At 42.7% G+C, this 22233-nt stretch overlaps 1 protein-coding gene across 1 annotated transcript in view; it reads right to left on the bottom strand.

The window, feature by feature from the left end:
• The window catches only part of LOC126412316 (inter-alpha-trypsin inhibitor heavy chain H4-like), a 190428-nt gene that overhangs the window by 44659 nt on the left and 123536 nt on the right, over positions 1–22233 (bottom strand). The window contains exons 11-14 of the mRNA XM_050081878.1: positions 18754–18847; positions 15470–15508; positions 4914–4952; positions 4730–4768 (exon numbers count right to left, since the gene is read on the bottom strand). Of these exons, the coding sequence (XP_049937835.1) occupies positions 4730–4768; positions 4914–4952; positions 15470–15508; positions 18754–18847 (211 nt within the window). The remainder of the gene's footprint in view (positions 1–4729; positions 4769–4913; positions 4953–15469; positions 15509–18753; positions 18848–22233) is intronic.

The following is a 22233-nucleotide window of genomic DNA, read 5'->3' as shown; positions in this document are numbered from 1 at the left end:
GCGTTGCGCAGTTCGAGGTGAGCCGCCAGCAGTGCTGGATGTGGGGAGAGAAATGGCAGAAATTTGAGAGCGGACGATCTGGACAAGAGTCCATCAAAAAGAGTAAATTTGTAATACTGGATATCATGAAATTATATATATATATATATATATATATATATATATATATATATATATATATGATGACTCCTGAACATTATTAAGGTAAATACATTGTTTGTTCTATATCAAAATCTTTCATTTGCTAACTATGCCTATCAGTAGTTAGTACCTTCAGTAGTTAGAATCTTTTATTTAGCTGGCAGTATTGGCGCTCGCTGTATTGCAGTAGTTCGAGTAACGAAGATTTTTGTGAGGTAAGTGATTCATTAAAGGTATAGGTTATTGTTAGCCAGGGCCATTCTTTTGTAGGGATTATTGAAAGTCAGACCGCGTTGCGCTAAAAATATTGTGTGTCAGTTTATTGATGATCAGAATAAGTAAAGAGAGAAATGTCTGATTACGTTCAGTTTTGCTCAGCTGTTTAAAAATCAAATAACGTAGAGGTTTTCCAGCATTGTCATTTATAAAATTTTTCTAAGGGGATGTTTCAAGAGTAGGTTTAAAAGACATGGGGGGCTGGTTCATAGAATTCCAGCGATTCCCATTAGGAGATGCAGTGTGCAGTCCCTCTGTCAGGTCAGTAGGTAACATACTACATGCGCGCTCTAAGAGATATGCGGCGACGCTGCTAATTAGATTAGGTGAATCGACAGAAATCGAAATATAGTGCCGGAAAAAATAGCACCGTGTAATAGGTTTCCAATTCACTCAAGATTCATTGTTTTAACATTGCATACGGAGTACACGGAATGATTACATTTATACATCGAGAGCACAAGCAGTTCTGAGATATCAGGTACCGACGCATGCTGAAACTCCCGTATTAGTAGACGCTATAGCCTCCACTGGCCGCAATACAAGCGCTGACTCTGTCAATCGAGATAGCGAATACTATCCGGAATTCGTTATTCCACGCCTGATCGACCCGTTCACGTAGTTCTGTAAGAGTTGTTGGTTGACGAGTCGCACGAGTCACTCCTCGTCCTATCGTAGCCCATACGGGGTAGATTGAAAAGTATCGTGCTGCCCAGGGAAGTTGTTGCACATCTTGCGGAGCGCGTTGAGTTTCACGGGCAGTGCGTGGGCGAGCATTATCCTTTTGGAACAATACCTTCCTTCCTGCAGCAAGAACAGCAAAGAAACGGATGTAAGAACATTCTGCATGTACCGAGAGCTGGTCAGAGTTCCTTAAAGAAAGACGAAAAGTGAAGGAGACCATAAGACCTGGGATGTGGCCAATGTGTCTCGGATGAGTGCGCTCTACAACACGGCTCTCACCAGGTCCATGTCTATGACCATCACTTGCGTCCAGGCAGAATCTGCTTTCATCAATGAATACCACGGCGGTCCATTCCATCTTCCAAGTGATCCTCTGACGACACTAGTCGAGCAGTACACATTGAGGATGTGCCGTGAGTGGAAAACCAGCTAGAGTTGAGCATGTCTGTAATCCCACTGCTAATAACCGTTTCGCAACAGTTCGTGTTGACATGTCTGGACTCGCAAGCCCTCTTACAGTACATGTGCCGTGGTAGCCGTACGATCAGCCACTGTGTAAGGTGTCAGGCAAATCCAACACCTTCCATGAAAACCCTGACATGATAGCAAATCCGACAGTATGTCACATAGCTCCGAATAAATCCTGACATTAAATTAACCAAAGTAATACGATCAACGAGTGAGCAAATGGAATACCACAGACCAACACTAGAACGCCTAAATGCATGTCATACCTTCCCACCGTGAAATAGACGCAGTTCCGAGGGGAGAAACGAGAAGCCGAGAGCAGAATCGTGTTAAGCTAGAAGGCCCTACGATAAGGGACGGACACCCACATCTCCGGCCGACCGCCAAGACCACCCCCCAGCCCATGTTAAAAGATAGAGCCCTCCAGAAGAACAGTATAGATCTTAACGATAACACTAAAAGAGCCACACCAGCTGCAAGTTTTAGCGTGAGACCATACGCGTCTCTGTTACGTTGCAAACGTTAAAAACATTGCCCCACCACGAAAAGTATAACATTTCTCATTGGATGGACAGAATTTTTGTAGGCGGAGCTTAAGGTTAACATTGAGACCCTGATTGGTCAGTTGAAAACACAGCCAGATAGCTTTTCTTAAACCAACTTCGGTAAATTGTAGTAAGCAGAAGTTAGAGAGAGAGTTGCTTCCGAGACGGCGAGGTGTGTGGAGCTGTGCCGCCCGCCGCCCCCTGATGCTGCCTAACCAACGACAAGGTAATGAAAGCACGCAGTGCTGCATAAGAGCGCACAAGGCTTCACTCAGAACTGCAGAAGTCTCATCTGTTACACTCCATTTTTACGTAATACTAGTGTCGATCGTCAATTAAACTTCGTGGTATTCACATTTGCTATTAGAAGTTAAAAATCTCAAACGCGATGATTTTTCTGTTATATAATTATTGAGAAGCCACATCAGCCACTGTAATTTACGACAAATTAAATATGTAATTAAAGATAATTGAGGGTCACTGTAGACCATTTTTGATGGTTTTCTCTTTTATGAAACTTAATTTAATCCTAGATTATAGATGTGATATGGCATAGGTCATCCTTCGATCCATTGTAGAACTTGGAAACCCATCCAGACAATATTCGTTCACATCAGACAGTATTCGTTCACATTTTTGCTGAACGCAATTTGTTTTTATCATCCTGTATTAAAATATTTCCTTTTATCAATAGTGCAATTTATAAACAATGTTTTGTAAGTAGAATAAAATTTCCAATGGTAAACTTAACTGCTTTTTCGACGTTATTTTACCAGCTAACTAAAAATAGGAAAGACTTGAACCCCTTCCACTAAATTTAGTTAGTATTAAGATTCTTTCACAGGGAGTGCAGTGGAGCTGACGCTGACATCATTAAGTATTTGATTATATCACCGCTAGTCTCACTGAACTCTTCTGAACTCTACATGTCATGTGTGGTCTGGCATCTCCTTACCAGCAACAGGTCCCAGGTTCAAACTAGTCAATTCCCTAAAAAACACGCTCAGAGCGTCGTTGCGCGAAAGTGGTAGGGAGACACGACTTAGAAGAAACAGACACCACGCAGAATGTTAGAACTGCTGTCCTTAGAATACGACGATCCTGGCGGGCATCTGTGGTGCGTGGACTCGAGAAACTCTCTATGAGTGTGAGAATGCTCACGTGACCACTGATACCAGCATGTTACACAACTGCCGCAGCACGTGCAACTTGTGTGGCAGTTCGCCGAAGAGAGAATGTGTCTCCACGGCATGGTTGCCTGCTTGCTTCACACGTTTGCACCACACAGAGCGTTCTGGCTGTTAGCATTACATATTAAAGGGTAGTCACAGATCGTGCTCTGGCAGCTAGACCACTATGCTCTTTGTTGGAGGACGACGTCGAACCCATTATCAGTACATCTACTATATCGCAGCTGACAAACGCCGTCATCGGTTAAAAATCGTCCTCGACTTTCCAGGTGTACTAATATGTTTTTCTCCGGCAGTATATATTGAAGAGTACTGGATGCTTTCTGGTCAATGTCATCATTAGGTTATCAGACGACACATTGTGTACACAACACAGTATGTCAATGAACGGAAAATGACAGATTCCTGCACTCGTGAGGAAACATAGCCACAATGAATGTGAGGTCACTTCCCTGAGAGAAACGTTCTGTAGGCGCTGTTGCGATAAAATCTTAGAAAAAGCGAATATAAATTTCGTTTCGCTTCGTGTAAAATTCTAATGAACATGGACTTCGTTAATGTCATTCAGCAAGACGTCATAATTCTTCAACAGATTTATTTTGTACCACCAAGACGAAACGGAAATACAACAAGCTTCACAAGGGCAACACTGTCTATGGCCAGACAACTGTATGCACTGTAAATTCATCAAACCACAGCTGTAACTTCCAATATTATGTGCAATTACCTTCAGTGCACATTTAAAAGTATCGATCAATAAAGCAGTTGCTCACGTATTGGAGATTTTCATGTGTGATAGAGGAGGTATCCTCAGATTTATGAATACGAAAGCATCTACTTCTTTTTACCACTTTTAACGTCTAAGTACACACATGATTCTTTTCTTTGTTCATATCTATGGCAAAATAAGTTTCGAATTAGGTAAGTTTCATTTGCCTTTTTCTATAATTAATATTAAAAATTCGTACTTCAATTTTAGTGTCACGTATTAATATTATGATGTAAATCTGAGGGAGCAGTGCAGTGCAACACAATGAAACGATGTAATATCTCACATGCTGATGTTAAGGGCAGCGTTTGATTTCGGAGTAATCTGCAGAACATCAGCAAAACAAAATTAATTAACTCTGTATTTCCTCCGTTGGTGACAAAGAAATTCGAAATCTTAGAAGACGTTAACCAATCCTCTAATGTCTGAGGGAGCTGTGCGGTGCAACAGATTGAAACTATGTAATATCTCACCTGTTGACGTTAAGAGCAGCGGTCTGGATTTGGTGTAGCTTGCAAAACACCCAGAAAATAAAATCAGGTCTGTCGTTTCTCCGTTAGCAACACAGGGATACGAAAACATAGAAGACGTTAACCATATCATAATATCTAAGCGAGCTGTGCGCTGCAAAAGCACGAAACGATTTAATATCTCACCTGATGACGTTAAGAACAGCGGTAAGCTTAGAAGGTATCCTGCAAAAAATCCGAGAAACGAAATTAGTTATGTCGATTTCCGTTGCCAACATAGAGATACGAAATCTTAGAAGACGTTAATCAGTTCATTATTTTATGACCGAGCAGTGCGGCGCAGCACCGTGAAACGATGTTAATATCTCACCTGCCAATGGTAAGGACACCACCCCGGCTTGGATCTGGCCTGAAGAACATAAACAAAATTAGTTCGTGTTATTTCTCTGTTGGTAACACAGAGGTACGAAATGTTAGAATACAATGAACAACAACACATCTACTATAACTAAAATTTGTGTGGAACAGCAGAAACGGTCTAGAAACTCACAAATAGTAAAATTACGTTACAGATCGTCAAATTTGGACGTTATGGGAGAAGTATTGACTGAATGAAACTGTGATAGGAGATAAGGTGTGCATGGATAACACAGTAACTTCATTGCAAGCGACAGGTACGGATCACGTCTTTAAACAGATTTCACTTGCTATAAAGTTTCTTCTGCAACGCACTGAAAGAACAGAATTTCGAGAGTCAGACAGCTTTGTGAAACTGGTATCAACTGATGATTACCGCAGAAGCTTCACAATTGGTATGGTTGCGCAGTGTCGATCTCTGAAATTTCCATTCACAGATGCTGTGGATGCTAAGGTAACGAAAAGTCTCCCAGGCTGCAATATTTTTCTTTAAATTCGACGAAGTAGCACAACGCATGACGTGAAGATATGGATTAGCAAAACTGTGTCCAAATTTTCACCTGAGGGATAGTTCTGAGCCGGCCGTGGTGGCCGAGCGGTTCTAGGCGTTTCAGTCCGGAACCGTGCGACTGCTACGGTCGCAGGTTCGAATCCTGCCTCGGGCATGGATGTGTGTGATGTCCTTAGGTTAGTTAAGTTTAAGTAGTTCTAAGTCTAGGGGACTGATGACCTCAGATGTTAAGTCCCGTACTGCTCAGAGCCATTTGAATCATTTTTGATATTTCTGATGATACCTATAACCAAACGAAAGAGAGTGTTTCTAACTTGACCTGCATGCCAGATCGGAAGGGCACACGAGTTGGAGCTCTCATCTTGTTGCAGAAGTATCCCTGTGCGAGTCAGTGACACTGCCCAAAAAAATGGTTCTGAAATGTTTGTGACATATTGTGATTCCTTTATGCAACTCACCCAGCCTATCTAGGGTATTATACACGTTTTTAGTATTACTTCTATTTTTTATTTAAATATGCGTCTGCAATGTTCGAGTAGAATTAGTTTTGGCCTCCATTTGAGTAGGATCATGACTTGAGCAGAGGTAGGTAGTTGCCGTGGAACATGGCTGACGAATAAGCCACAATGCATTACTGTGAGTGGCCAATAGAGAGAAATTACATGTTGGCTGCTGGCCATTGCTGGAGCCTTGGACCCCACTCGAAGCTGTCTCTGGCAGCGGTTTTCAGTAGCTATGGCGTGAATCTTTGCATTGTCACCGCGATTTTCTCACAGTCTCTCAGGTCGAACTGGGCCAATCCGTACGTATTCTTTATAAAAGAATGTATATTATTGAAGTGACGTTACTTCGCTCATTACGAAAACTCCCTCTGGATGCCCCATCCCTGACTGTGCTGATCATGAGCCCTGTACAAAATGGTGTCAGCAGTGGAATCCACCATCATTCGGTCTACAAGGGACGCTGTAATTTTGTGGTAACAGTTGGCATTTGTAAGCGACAGAAATTAGCTGCTCCAGGATACAGTTGGCATTTGTAAGCGACAGAAATTAGCTGCTCCAGGATTCCGGGATTACCTAAATATGAGTCAGTATAGGGCTAGCTCACTGTTCGTCTTGCCATCATCAGCTGCCATCGTCAGCTTATTCCAAGTCACTCATAGCCAGACACTGTCTTTCGCAAGATGCAGTTCCATCAAACACACAGTAATTTGGTCGTTGCCTCATCATTCAAGAAGTTAATGCCTCAGGACATCCTGTCTCATCTCGCTGACGAGACGACTACTGTTAATGGAGCTACGGCACTGTATTACATGTGCTGACCTGCCCAGCGATGGGTTCTGAGGATGCATCCGCAGTTGAAGAAGAAACCCATATTTTTACAGTGATGCGTTTGTGGGTGCCGAGTCCAAGAGTGAAATCGTAGTATGCTTGAATGTTTTGTTCAAATTTTTGCCTTGTATGCCTGGTCACTAACTTTAGTGGACGAAACGACTAATTCTCAGTCGTAACTAGAAGGTTCTACAGAGATGGCCACTAGCGATCCGCTTACAACGTTGCAAGATTAGATAGCAGCTCTTGACCCGAGGGATTTAGAATTTTAGAACTGCTGCAAACAAAACAAGAACCTCTGTTTGATCAAAACGTAGACCTAAGCACTCAAACAACCCTCGACGATGCCACTGGGATCGCTAAAATTAGTCCTCTTCTATCACAGTTCTATGTGATAAACAGTTTCCTTGATGTTAATTTCATACCTTCGTTTCTGGGGAAAAGATTTGAAGGTGTCTCGACATTCTTGGAAACATGAGCACTTTTGACCAAAAATGACGGTTTTCAGTTGATTGTTTTGCTAGCAGTTTTGAGACAGGGAACATCCCTCCCCCAAGTAGCAGCAAAGGAACATCAAGAGACAAATGAATTTTTCCCTAATATAAAAATCCTTTTACAAATTCTCGCTGCATTACCAGTATCTGCTTGTAGTGTGGAGCATAGCTTCTCTTCTCTTAAACTCACAAAGTCGTACCTTCGGACGACAATGACGGGTAACAGGTTGAATGGTTCGGCTGCCCTCAATATTCAACGAGATATATCTGGCAGCCTACAACCTGTCGAAGCCATTGAAGAATTTGCAAAGCGTTATCCGATGAGTGTCGCTATTGCCTTCAACCAGACAATCGTCGGAGACGTGTTTGGAGGCACCCTGGTCAGGCTGAATGCCTTAGATACACTGTCCAGCAAGTGCAGCAAGGTGGAAGTTCACTGATGTTGCAGGGTGGCATATGTGGGGCTGACGTGCGCCGCTGGTGGTCAAGCAAGGGGCCGTAAAGGCTGTAAGATACTTGAATGCCATCCTCTGACCGATAGTGCAACCATATCGGCAGCATATTGGCGAGGCATTCGTCTTCATGGACGACAATTCGCGACCCCATGGTGCACATCTTGTGAATGACTTCCTTCAGGATAACGACATCGCTCGACTACAGTAGCGAGCATGTTCTCCTGACATGAACCCTTTCGAACATGCCCGGGATAGATTGAAAAGGACTGTTTATGGAGGACGAGACCCACCAACAACTCTGAGGGATCTGCATCGAATCGCCGTTGAGGAGTAGGACAATCTGCACCAACAGTACCTTGATGAACCTGTGGATAGTATGCCACGAAGAATACAGGCATGGATCAATGCAAGAGGACGTGCTACTGGGTATTAGAGGTACCGGTGTGTACAACAATCTGGACCACCATCTCTGAAGGTCTCGTTGTATGGTGGTACAATGTGCAATGTGTGCTTTTCATGAGCAATAAAAAGGGCGGAAATGATCTTTATATTGATCTTTATTCCAATTTTCTGTATAGGTTTCGCAACTCACCGAGTCGAGGTGATGCAAAACGTTTTTTAATATGTGTATAATGAAGATAATTTTCACGAAATTGTTATATAAGGATTTCGCTAGCCGGCCGGTGTGGCCGTGCGGTTCTAAGCGCGTCAGTTTGGAACCGCGTGACCGCTACGGTCGCAGGTTCGAATCCTGCCTCGGGCATGGATGTGTGTGATGTCCTTAGGTTAGTTAGGTTTAAGTAGTTCTAAGTTCTAGGGGACTGATGACCTCAGTAGTTAAGTCCCATAGTGCTCAGAGCCATTTGAACCATTTTTTTTTTTGATTTCGCCATCTTGAGCTTTTTGTATTTTTGGGTACGGGGTGTTATTGTCGTATACATTTCGCATAAGAGGATATATGTCATTGAAGTTCATTTACTTCTTCATTACGAAAACTCCCTTCAGGTGCCCACATCCCTGACTATCTTGGGCAGGAGCCACTATGACCTTGTACATTTTTACTTTGTCTTCTAACTGCGATTTTTCTATTAACTTTATTTTGTCGCTTTCATTGGTTCCTTGTGTCAGTCGTGTTTTCGTATTTCATACTAGTGTACAGCCCCAGCTTCACATGGGTAGCACAACAGAATGTATTAAACCGTAGTTCTAAAAGACAAGCTGGACTGGTTTACAGATTTAGAGCAATTCCCATTGGGAGAGGCAGCATGCAGTTCCGCTATGAGGACCATGAGTGGCATTACTACATGCGCAGTCTAAAATGACCCACGGCGAGGCTCCAGATGAGATTAAATGCATGGATACATTAACAGTTTCTGGATGCTTTCCGGCCGCTATCATCATTAGATAGTAGACAATAAACGGAAAATGAGACATTCCTGCACTCATGTACTCACACAGCGACAAAGAATATGAAGCCACGTTCTCTAGAGAGCCGCTTTTTCAGTAACATCTTCGAAACAGCGAATACTGAGTTTATTCAGTTTCGTGTAAAATTCTAATGGGCATGGACTTAGTCAATGCTATTCGAAAAGGCTTCATCATTCTGTAAACAGTTTCATCTTCTACGAGAAAGATGAAATGGAACAGAGCGAGAAATCATTTTTGTAATGACTTTTCAGCTGGCTGTTATTAACATTTTTATTTACTTAAGATCGCGATGTCAGCTAAAGTGCCTGTGTCAAGTATAGCTGTAACAACCTAAATTGCTAGAAGGTCAATTCAGTTTTATGGATAAATTCTGTTGTTGTAAAGGCCAAATGAAATTTTAAAAGTTGTACCACTTCCCACCTCGCTGTCAAGTGGATCAATGTATATTCATTTCACTTATTACGAAATTACCCTTGTATGAGTCGTGTTTTCGTATTTCATGCTAGTGTACAACCCCAGCTTCACACACGAAGCAATGTACCAATGGTTGGACGACTGGTTTATAACATGAAGTGAAATACACGAACCTTCATCATAAATCAGTCGATCTGTTAGTAAAAACGATACCAAAATCCCTAAATTAATTCCTGGCATTAGCCTTCACATACAGACAGATAAACGTGGCAGGGGACTTTAATTTGTTACTTATATATGTGTGTAACAGAACGTCAGTATAAATGAACGTAGCGCTTAACGAAAAACAAGGACGGTAAGTATGTCTAAAATTAATAAGAGATAAGGCGTAAAATATCATTTTTATAATACCGCAGAACTTCGGCACAAGTAAACAGAAAATAGGAAAGCACCTTGTCGTGTCAGCAGACAACTGACAGCTGCAAGTTTCGTTCTATCGTATACCGACTGTTAAGCTGCCCACGGATCTCTCTGAAATGACCAGTAAAGACCCTTATGTCTAAAGTAACCAAACCAGTGTCTTCGTTTAATCGCTGTCAGTGTATGCTATGACAAGGAAAGAAGGCTAGAAACATACATTTCGTCGATCTCTAGATCATTAGGGACTGACTGCCAACTTACTCGCTGAGACGATACAACTCGAAAATGCCTGTGAAAAACAACAGACTCGGTCGTGTGCTCGCGTGCTCTCCTTAACACTGGCGCCTGAGTCGGTGGGTGTTCTGACGGCCAGGAGAGCGTGATTTGACAGTTGTGGATCACGCTCGACTGGACGAGCTTTGCGGCGTCGTCAGTAGGTGGTGACACTTCTAACGAGCGATGATTGGCGGAGCTCAAAGTATGAGCAATCCTGACTGCAGGCATCAGCACGCTCTCATCAGGCGTGGGGAAGTCCCGACCGTCTGTACGAACTAAAGAGGGTAGTCGCCGTGGCCGAAGTAAGGCCGGTATTACACTACCAAATTTCTTTGTCAAATATCTTTGCCCTATATCATTGTCAAAAATATTTGATGGTGTAATAGGGGATTTTGTCAAATGTCGTCCAATATTTGATCAAATCTAGGGCCTCGCTGTAGATTTGATCAAAGAAGTCGCTTGTCTTCTGTTCACTGCAATGTGACATGTTACCACATCGCTGCAGCATTCTGTCGTCTGTAGTGCCGGTAAATACAATTGGTGTGTTCCGACAACTAAAAAATTAATAGAGATGTATGAAGTTGATGAGGTGCTTTACAGTGTGAGGCACGCTGAATACAAAAATAGAATAAGAAGATTGGAGACCTGACCTGATCTAACCTAACCTAACCCTCTCCTGTAGCAAGGAACTGAAGTGTTACAGTGAGCCTGTCTTCTGCAGATGTAGCAGTTCTTAAGTGAATATTGTGCTTTGTGATATGAGGATACACTTCATTGAGCACATACAGAAATGAATGCTCATCCATTCTTAAGTAATTGATGTACGACTTCACATCCTCCACTAAAAGCTCACGTAACAAGTTTTGTTGAATGCTTTTATCGTGTCGTCGCAAAACCCACGGCTTAACCCAGATATGTTTCCTTTTTTCTCCCCCACTTCTCTTCCGCATGTGAACACAGTGCAATTGTGGTACACGCAACTGCTGCGGTTACTAACAAGTTGTCGTTGTCAGCCATCTTGAACTTTGACGAAAAATATGATGACAGTGTAATACCCCTTCTAGCGTTACGTCAAAGATCTTTGTCAGATATATTTGACGGAATATTTGATCACATCTTTGATCAAATCTTTGACAAAGAAATTTGATAGTGTAATACCGGCCTAAATGAATGAAGAAAGTATGAAATAAGGGGAAGTCTAAATAAAAACTCAACCAAACCAGTGGCAGAGAAACCGGTAACGTGGCTTTAAAGATAAAAATTAGACGAGTAAGTGACTGGTGACGCGCACTTGTTACGAGATTTAGTTTAAAAGTTATTAAACGTTAAACGTATTGGATATAGAACGATTTTTAAAAATTAATAACTCACTAATGCCTTCAGCGATTCAGACAAATGTAATGTCAGTGGACACGGCTCAGTGAACACTGTCGAACTGTTTGAATACATTTTCTGTGAATACTTCGTATTTCAAATTACAGGCTGGAATGCATATTCTGCGCATGAAAAAGTGTATTTTCTGGGAAATAAAACATGAAATAGTGCGATTAGCGGAAGAATTAGTAAATAGAGGTAATTAGAGGTGTATAATTGTAGTTAGTTTAACTGTTTGATATTTATAAGTGTTTTTTTTTAGTCATAAGTCTTCTGACTGGTTTGATGCGGCCCGCCACGAATTCCTCTTCTGTGGCAACCTCCTCATCTCAGAGTAGCACTGGCAAACTACGTCCTCAGTTATTTGGTGGATGAATTCCAATCTATGTCTTCCTCTACAGTTTTTGACCTCTACAAGTCCCTCTAGTAGAGGAAGACACAGAATAACGGGAAGCCGGCCGGAGTGGCCGTGCGGTTCTAGGCACTACAGTCTGGAACCGGGCGACCGCTACGGTCGCAGGTTCGAATCCTGCCTCGGGCATGGATGTGTGTGATGTCCTTAGGTTAGTTAGGTTTAATTAGTTCTAAGTTCTAGGCGACTGATGACCTCAGAAGTTAAGTCGCATAGTGCTCAGAGCCATTTGAACCAATAACGGGAATGTTTGAAATGAGTAGTGGCAGCCAGGGCAGGTGGCAACGAGTAAACAGGCCGCCATTTCAGTAATCATGGATCAGTGGAACGGACAACAGCGTGCGTTAGCCATGAAAATGTTTTATAACAACAGTGATAGTTTGGAGTGGCGCAGAGGGAGTTTCGGCGTTTTTATAATTTAGGACGTCATGATGCCGTTCTGTCGAAACACGCGATAAAATGTTGGGTTAATAACTTTGAAGAGAATGGATCTGCCCTCAACAACAACCCAACAGAACGACCAAGAAGTGTGCGTTCTCCAGCGAACATTGATGATGTACGCGAGTCTGTCACGGAGCCCACGGCGTTCAATTCGTAAGCAAACAGCAGTGGTTGGAATGTCCCGAGAGAGTGTTCTTAGAATTCTTCAACTTGATTTAAAATTTCATCCGTACAAACTACGGATTGTGCAACAATTGAAGAACAACGATTACCGGTTATGATTACGTTTCTGTCAACAATGATAACAAAAATAAATGCCGGCCGGAGTGGCCGAGCGGTTCTAGGCACTACAGTCTGGAACCGCGCGACCGCTACGGTCGCAGGTTCGAATCCTGCCTCGGGCATGCATGTGTGTGACGTCCTTAGGTTAGTTAGGTTTAAGTAGTTCTAAGTTCTAGGGGACTGATGACCACAGCAGTTAAGTCCCATAGTGCTCAGAGCCATTTGAACAAAAATAAACAATGACGATGAATTTCTAAACATGTGTGGATGTCAGATGAGGCACATTTTCCTCTCACAGGTTATGTGAATAAACAGAACTATCGTTACTGGACAAACATAAATCTTAATGACGTTTATGAGCGCCATTTACACGCTAGTCAACTGACGATATGGTGTGGTGTTTCATCACATTGGATTATGGGACCACATTTTCTCGCAGATGAACAGGGAAACACAATAATTGTCAATACCGATCATTAAGTGGAGATGTTAAGAACTTTCATTACACCTGCACAGAACAACTTTACGAAGGTTCATGAATCCTGGTTTTAACAGGATGGAGCGACATCACACACTGACGACTATCAATGCCAAATTTGCGAGAATTGTTTGGCAACCGTATGACCTCATTGTTCGGTAACATTCCCTGGCCCCCTAGATCGTCAAATTTATCAGTTTGTGATTTTCTCTTATGGAGCTACCTCAAGAGTCTATACGACTCGACCAAGAACCCTGGATGAGTTAAAACAGAGAATTCGGGATGTAGTTGACAGTATTCCAGCTGAGATGTAGCAGCGGTCAATCAGGAATCTCAACAGCAGATTTCACGAATGTACTCGTATTCGTAAAGGATGACGCCATCTAAAGGACGCAATTTTTTAAAAATGATAAATGCCATCAACGTTTCGTAAATGACAGAGTTGTAAGGTTTCAGTTACTATGAATGCAATTTCTTTTCTTCATCACTTCTAGTTTTACTGGATTTTGCAAATGTTCCCGTTTTACTGTGTCACCCTGTACTATGGAAGATATACCCTGATGTCTTAACAGATGTCCTATCATGCTGCCCCGCCTCCTTGTCAATGTTTTCCGCATACCCCTTTCCTCTTCGATTCTGCGCAGGACCTCCTCATTCCTTATCTTATCAGTCCACTTAATTGTAATCATTCGTCTGTGGTACCACATCTCAGATGCTTCGACTCTCTTCAGTTCCGATTTTCCCACAGTCCATGTTTCACTACCATACAGTGCTGCACTCCGGACGTACATTTTCCGAAATTTCTTCCTCAAATTAAGCGTATGTTTCATAGTTGTAGATTTCTCTTGGCCTGGAGTGCCCTTTTTGCCAGTGCTAGTTTGCTTATGATGCCCTCCTTGCTTTGTCCGTCATTGGTTATTTTGCTGTCTAGGTAGAATTCCTTAGCTTCATATACTTCGTGACCATCAGTCCGATGTTAAGTTTCTTGCGGTTGTCGTTTCTGCCACTTCTCATTATCATCGTATTTCTTTGATTTATTCTCAGTCCGTATTCTGCTATTTTCACGCTACGCACTTGGAGTTCGACTCTCAGTTGGAGGCTGAATTCGACAGCAGATAGGTCGTACCTGGATAAGTTACGTGTGTCTTGTTCGTAACTATAAGAAATTCACGTCGCATTAACTTAGACTTTGAATAGTATTGGCCTAGGTGACTTTGGCTTAACATGAATGAAGTGTTCTGCAGTTAAAGTTGATGGAGATGAATAGTGTGAAAGGATATTTCTTTTCTTTCCTCGAATAATTTCAGTCTGTGAAAAGTGAGAAGTGAACACTATTTCACCACAAGTTTTAAAATTCTTGTGACTGAGTTCATTTATGGTTAAACGCGACACATGCTTTGGTTGGCTCCTGGACAGTGACGAAGCCAGTATTCTGAAATCCAACCATGCATTGGGATGCCCTATGAACAGTGTTTTTCTTGCTCTATTTTGTTATTCGTGCTGACGAACGTCAGAGCTCACGATTCGAACTTTGGTGGAAGCAACAGTTAATAGCTTCACCATCAGTCATTTATTTTTTCACGTTAAGCAAGCAGCAAGGGCAGCAGAACATTTGAAAACAAGGTTTTTCTCCCTTAAATATTATACTGTCTACGCCGCATCATATATGGACGAAGTGGTGACGGAGGGCTGTCGAAACAATCTCTCCGGCATTCACATGAAACAACTTACGAAAAACACGCAAAGCTGCTAATCAGAATGGCTGCTTGCACATCTTCCACCAGCAACTTCAGGATACGAGTCAAATTAGCCACCCATCTTATAGACCAATAAACGCAGGAGACTCTCTGATTCACACTAAAATTACCAGTTATTAATGATGGTTCAAATGGCTCTGAGCACTATGGGACTCAATTGCTGAGGTCATTAGTCCCCTAGAACTTAGAACTAGTTAAACCTAACTAACCTAAGGACATCACAAACATCCATGCCCGAGGCAGGATTCGAACCTGCGACCGTAGCGGTCTTGCGGTTCCAGACTGCAGCGCCTTTAACCGCACGGCCACTTCGGCCGGCAGTTATTAATGAGTATTTCACTTGTAAACACAGCGTAGTTGACAAGATAATAACTAGTTCATTAATTTTTGAGCAAGTAGTTGCGGTGCTACATAGTGAAACAATGCAATATCTCACCTGCCGACAGTGTGGACAGCGTCCCGCTGGGGAAGTAGTCTGTAAAACACCCGGGAAACAAAATTAGCTCCTGTATTATCTGTGCTGGTAACACAGAAGTACAGTATCTTAGAATACAATGAGGAACCCACATACCCCGTAGCTAAAACATGTCTAGAACAACTGGAATATTTTATGAAATCTCAGATAGTAAAATTACATCACTATTCGCTAAATTTGGGTATCAGAACACAGGTAAATTCATTCCAAGCGGCAGGTGAGGATTACGTCATAACAGAGATTTCATTCCCAGGATGTATCGTCTTCAAGCCGTGAAAAGAACAGATTTTCGAATGTCAGTTATACGACCTCATATGAAACTGGTATCAACTGACGACTACGGCACAAGCTTCGCGGCTTGTGTGGTTGCTCAGTGTCGATCTCTGAAATGATCTTTCATAAATGCTGATGATGATAAGGGAAAAAAACGTTTCTCAGGCTACAATACTTATGCTTCAAAGCAGCCCAACATACGACATGCAGACATAGTTTAGCAAAATAATGTGAAAAGTTGCGTTCGGTGAATAGTCCCGATGAGTTCCGTGACCAAACGAAAGATAATGCTTCTAACTTGATCTGGAAGCCACAGAGGCGGGGTTCGTCCTTTGGAACCTTGACCTTATTGTAGAAGCATCCCCTGTACGAACCAGAAACACAGTCCAAACGAATGTTTATGAAATGTTTGTGACATGTTATGATTTCTTTGTACAGGTAACTACGCGAGAGTACACGTTTTTATAGAAATTTCTCTCTTTTTGTCACTTTAATTTTCGCCTGCATTGTTAGAGTAAGCCCCAGGTTTTCCGGCCAGATATCACTGATCCCGTACACCTTTATTAACTTTGTTTCCGTCATTTCTTTATTAACTTTACTTTGTCATAGTTATTGTTTTAAATAATATCAACAAAGTAATTAAAGATTAGTTTTGAAAGACACCCCTGACTGTTTTATAGCTTTCGAGGAATCGCCATTAAGAACGTACTACTTTGACGCGTGGGGTAGCCGCGCGGTCTCGGGCGTTCTGTCACGATTCGCTCGGCTCTCCCCGTCAGAGGTTCGAATCCTCCCTCGGACATGGCTGTGTGTGTTGTCCTTAGCGTCAGATAGTTTAAGTTAGATTAAGTAGTGTGCAAGCTTAGGGACCGATGACTTCAGCAGTTTCGTCCCATAAGGTCTTACCACAGATTTCAAAATTACTACAAGGATACTCTTAGAAGATTCATGGTGAGATTGGTGATGGTAGTACCGGTAGCTTAGTCGGTAAAAATCGAAATTCATTGACGGTTACTGCATATTTTACTGTCGCCATCAGTAGCTATCAGACAACATGTCCATGAATAATACGGTTTCAAATTAAACTACACATGACATTTCACTGGTCACTATCTATGTGTGTACTGCCAGTTTCTGTTGACAGTAGACACGCTGAGCCAGTGGTGCCTGGTGGTTAACACTGGTAGAAACTAGAAATCAGAGCCATTGGGTATATTTCGACTTTATCGTTTGACCTACAGTACTCCCATCAACCAGCTCACCGATAGTTTCCTCCAGAGTACCACACACGAGCGACAGATCACAGCAATTCGGCGCTAGGTCAGGCAGTCTGTCGGTAGATAGAATGCGTGGGGCAGATCGCAGATCACAGCGATCGATTGCTGATCGCTCGTAATTCCCAAGCAATCTGATGAAATGTATCGACGAATCGGCCATTTTCAGCAGCATGGCTGCGTGACTGCGGCTTCCTTGTGTTGACATTGAGCGTTGTTGTGTACTTTTGTTTCATTTCGCTATACTGAAGTGGAGGAAGTACTTTACACTAGAATTTATAGTTGGTTATGGAGCACGAACCATTCTATAAAGCTACCACGTATATCAAGAAGGAATGCAAATCCAAAAACAACGACAATCTCAATGAGAGCATTTTGCAGCTTGTGAGTAGAAGCATAAATTGGTGGGAAGTCCACAGTAAGTCAAAATATACGGGCTCCGGCCAGTGATTTTGAAATAACTAGACGCGTTATTAAAATTTTTAACTTCTAAAGTGAATGAGGTAATATTAACTGGACTTTTAATTAAATTTTATAGGGCATATCTATGCTACGGCCCTAGTCATTTAATGTAGTTTTTTCCTGTCATTTATAACGAGAGCTACAGAAACATGCAATTCTGCTATTGATAACATTTATACACAGATATCTGACTTAAAATTCTGTCCTGTGAATACCACCAAATCTGACTGTGGAAAACCACAGACCATGGAGCACCTACTGGATGGTCAACTATGCCCTGCATCTTGCACAAATATCTGTTTGTGGCACAGGGCAAAAATGAATTTGCAACATGTTGGTTAAGAGTGGTGTAGCTTGCTAATTCTTTATTTGATATTTTTGCTATGATAATTACCGTGTATGGTATCTGTTCCACTGTTTATTAAACTGCGAGAACAATAAATGAATCTCGTGGACTGCAGGGTTTATTTGCGAAATATAGACTGAAAGTATGTAAACAACCCATTTGACCTTGATGAAAACCGTTAAGTGTTCTGTAAAATAAATTGAAGTTCCCAAGAAATGAGTTTCATCGTTTCGCTTCTTTCTCTATTTACTTGCAAATATTAGTCGACACACAGAGGTCAGCTACCGCTACCATATACTAGTTAATTTCACATCACAGCGGCGTTCGAAGTACTGGTAGAAATCGCTTGGAAAACGGCTCGTGTGTGGCGGGGTCGAAGCGAGCGAATGACTGCAGGCTGTGTCGCCAGTGATTGATCGCTCGGGTGCGGGATCCTGCAGGGGGCGCGCGTAGCGACGACTTGTCTGGAGCAAACTCCGCGCCGAGCAGACCAAAGAGGGAAAGAGAGCGCCGCCTGAATTCATTCCGTAAACAGAAATCGAGACGGAGCTCTCTCGTCGAAATTCAAAATACCATCCTTAGTAAGGCAGGCTTCGAACTTAAATGTTAAGTGGTGCATACTCGTGCTTAACATTAGGATCGTGCGCTTTTTAAAACGGTGTTAGCCACAGTTAAGCCAGAACGAAAATATATTTCAGTTTACAGCAGAATGCAGTAATAGAGGAAATAAAGCGAAAATTTAAAGCCTGTGAAAAAGTAATACAATTTTTACCATGTATGTGGAGGCGCACCATAGATGCACTAATAAGAACAGAAACTATTACGGTAACTGTAAGCTTCGAAATACCTTATTTCTAAGTGTATTGCTGTATTTCATAGACGTTATATACCTCTCTGGCTTCCACCAGCGCGTTGCAGGTCCACAGCAGAAGTGTCGTTAGGTTTCACCACCACCAGTGACGTGACGGGTGTCACAAAGGAGTACTGAAACACATCGCAGCGTCTCATCTTTAGGCTGTGATTGTTTTTCAAAGTATTTCCCTCTCGAAAACAAATTTTTACGGTTAGTGACAAAGATCACACCGTGATTACAATACATATTGCTGCATCCGTTTTATTCCATGGATCTCGTGAAGTGGAAACATTGGGAAGTGGAATGAAGTCAAAAATTTACGTTTCGCTTAAGTACAACACAATGAAATGTCTTTACAACAATAGCGTAGGTAGTGGGGAGCGGGGTGCTAATTACGACGGTAAATAACTCGCACTCTTGTAACTCTCGAGGTGTGTACACAACACATGTACCATAGAGCACGTGCGACAGAGAACCGATCTGGCAAAGATACAGCTGTTCTTGATGCAGTAGGGCAGCGATGTTATTGATGGGGGTAGAGCCAGTGGTTCTACGTCCCCACAATGGTACCACGGTATTCAGAGCAGTATGGCGGTGAGCGCAACTGATTGACATTGTTACAAGCACGTGTGCCATGGAGAAACGCTGTTGTCATTATTTAAATGAAGTTATTAGTTGTCTGCGTAGCCACTCCAGTCCTATTTAACATCACTTCACGTTTTACCTGTAGTTCTATGACGTCGAAAAGAGAGAAAGGAGGGTGAGGATCTGAGAAAATGATACACCGATTGAGAGGGCCGTTGTTGGACTCTCATGTGCTTGTCCTATGCTTGAAGACATCTAACAATTATTGTGGGAAAGTACTATCCTTATTTCCGCTTAACCTAACAGAGGACATGGTCAGTCACTTATGACACCATTGCCGGTATAATTAAAACTCGAAAACTGACAAATCAAAGGTACTGAAATAACTAGCCCACTCACCACACCAACTAATTTAGTACGAGCAAAATGTTTAAACGCTTGTCTGTCTGCAATGCAGAATGTGAGAAGTGTCAACCAAAATGCAAGAGAAAGACACTCCATTTTCGATTCATTGGGGACACTGTCACAAGACAATTATCGTAACGTAATTAGAAAGACTAACGGCGTATGATATACTGGGTTTGCCATCGGCCATAAAGACAAATAGAGACGCTAATGCATTTAGCTGAAATGCGAGAAAAATCCACTGATAATTTAAAAAAAGTACCAAAAAATCGAGCTCAGATTTTACTCATCTGCAACCAACATCATTGTAAGTCCACTGAAATTCCGTTTCATGCAGATTCACGACGGCTCTCCTCCAGAAAACATCGTTATAGAAGAAACTGTTCGGCACGAACTTCGAGCAAGATACACAAATTTCTGATAAGATATAATAACTAATCGTGGAAGTTAGTGCTTTTCGCTTTTCTTTTCTTTAAATAGAAATGTGTCTAAGGAATAGCTGTATCAAGTGGTCAATCGAAGGGGTTACAGACAGGAGGAGTGAAATGAATGTATCTCACACTAGGTTGCATGGACTTTGGCAGTCATATTCTGTGGAAGTGGAAAACTGAACAAGGTTCGAGGTATTAATGCAACACAGTCAAAATGGATAACAATACAAATGAAATGACACAATTTCAGAGACTCTGGTAGTCTCTTCGATATATGATTTTATGTATATATACTGGAACGGTGAGTGAAAACTTGTACTAAACCCGGGAATTGAACCCGGATCTCCTGCTTACTACACAGGTGCTTTAGCTATTAAGACACCTTGGCACTGCAAGTCACGCGCCTGTCTCTGAAAATGTATCATTACATGAGTTGGTGACTAACGCACCGTCCTGGTAAGCAGGAGACCCAAGTTCGATTCCCAGCCTTCGTACAAATCTTTACTAGCAGCTTCAGTCTATGTACATACACAAATCAAAAAAAGTTTTGCGTCATTTCGGTTCCCAGAACTCCTGAAGATAGACGTTGACTGTGGGTATTGTATCACAGACCCAGTCCCTTTGACTCTTCAGAGATGTCACTAAATCCGCCCAAAATGTAAACAACCATGCATGAGCAGCGGTTGTTAGACGGAGGGGGTCCGGCAACCGATAAGTTCCAGTCATCCTACCAGGAAGGACGTACACAGCTCGTGTTGTCTGTAGTTCAACCAAGCCTAGAAGGTCTATACCGCGGTTCGATCGCCTCCGCATTGTTACTTTGTGCCAGGGAGGGCTCTCAACAAGGGAAGCGCCCAGGCGTCTCACAGTGAGCCAAATCGATGTTGTTCGGACATGGAAGAGATACGGAGAGAGAGGAACTGTCGATGACATGCCTCTCTCAGGCCGCCCAAGGGCTATTACAGCAGTGGATGACCGCGACCTACGGATTATGGCTAGGAGGAACCCTGACAGCAACGCCACCATGTTGAATAATGCTTTTCGAGCAGCCACAGGACACTCCCGACTTCCTTGACGAGGTCCATCTTTGCAACCACGACACCATACAGCGAGGAACAGATGGGCCCAACAACATACCGAATGGACCGCTTAGGACTGGCATCACGTTCTCTTCACAGATGAGTGTCGCATATGCCATCAACCAGACAATCTTCGGAGACGTGTTAGGAAGCAACCCGGTCAGGCTAAACGCCTTAGACACACTGTCCAGCGAATGCAGCAAGGTGGAGGTTTCCTGCTGTTTTGGGGTAGCATTACGTGGAGCTGCTGGTGGTCATGGCCGTCGTAACAGCTGCGCGATACGTGAATGCCATCCGCCGACAGATAGCGCAACTGTATCGGTAGCATATTGGCGAGGCATCCGTCTTCATGGACGACAATTCGCGCCCCCATCGTGCACATCTTGTGAATGACTTCCTTCAAGGCAAAGACATCGCTCGACTAAAGTGGCCAGCATGTTCTCCAGACATGAACCCTATCGAACATAGAAAAGGGATAGATTGAAAAGGGACGACGTGACCCACCAAACATTCTGAGAGATCTACGCCGAATCGCCGTTGAGGAATGGGACAACCTGGACCAAAAGTGCCTTGATGGACTTGTGGATAGTATGCCACGACGAATACAGGCATGCATCAATGCAACAGGACGTGGTACTTGATCTTAGAGATACCGGTGTGTACAGCAATCTGGACCATCACCTCGGAAGGTCTCTCTGTATGTGGTACAACATGCGATGTGTGGTTTTCATGAGCAGTAAAAAGGTCGGATATAATGATTATGTCGATCTCTATTCCAATTTTCTGCACAGATTCTGGAGCTCTCGGAAGCGAGGTGATGCAAAACCTGTTTTGATGTGTGTAAAAAGGACAATATGTCGCTCCCATTTCTGAGTTATATTAATGCCGATTATACGTTGCCTACAAGCTGTCAAGATCGTTTCGACTGCGCTTCAGAAGCATCGCTGGGAAGCCCTTACGCATCCTACATACAGTCCCAGTCCCTCCCCATGTGATTTCCATATCTTGCAGCTCTGA

Source organism: Schistocerca serialis, chromosome 1 (assembly GCF_023864345.2).
Source record: "Schistocerca serialis cubense isolate TAMUIC-IGC-003099 chromosome 1, iqSchSeri2.2, whole genome shotgun sequence".
NCBI lineage: Eukaryota > Metazoa > Arthropoda > Insecta > Orthoptera > Acrididae > Schistocerca > Schistocerca serialis.
Note: the sequence above shows the minus strand (reverse complement) of the source record. Positions and strands in the feature narration are given on the sequence as shown.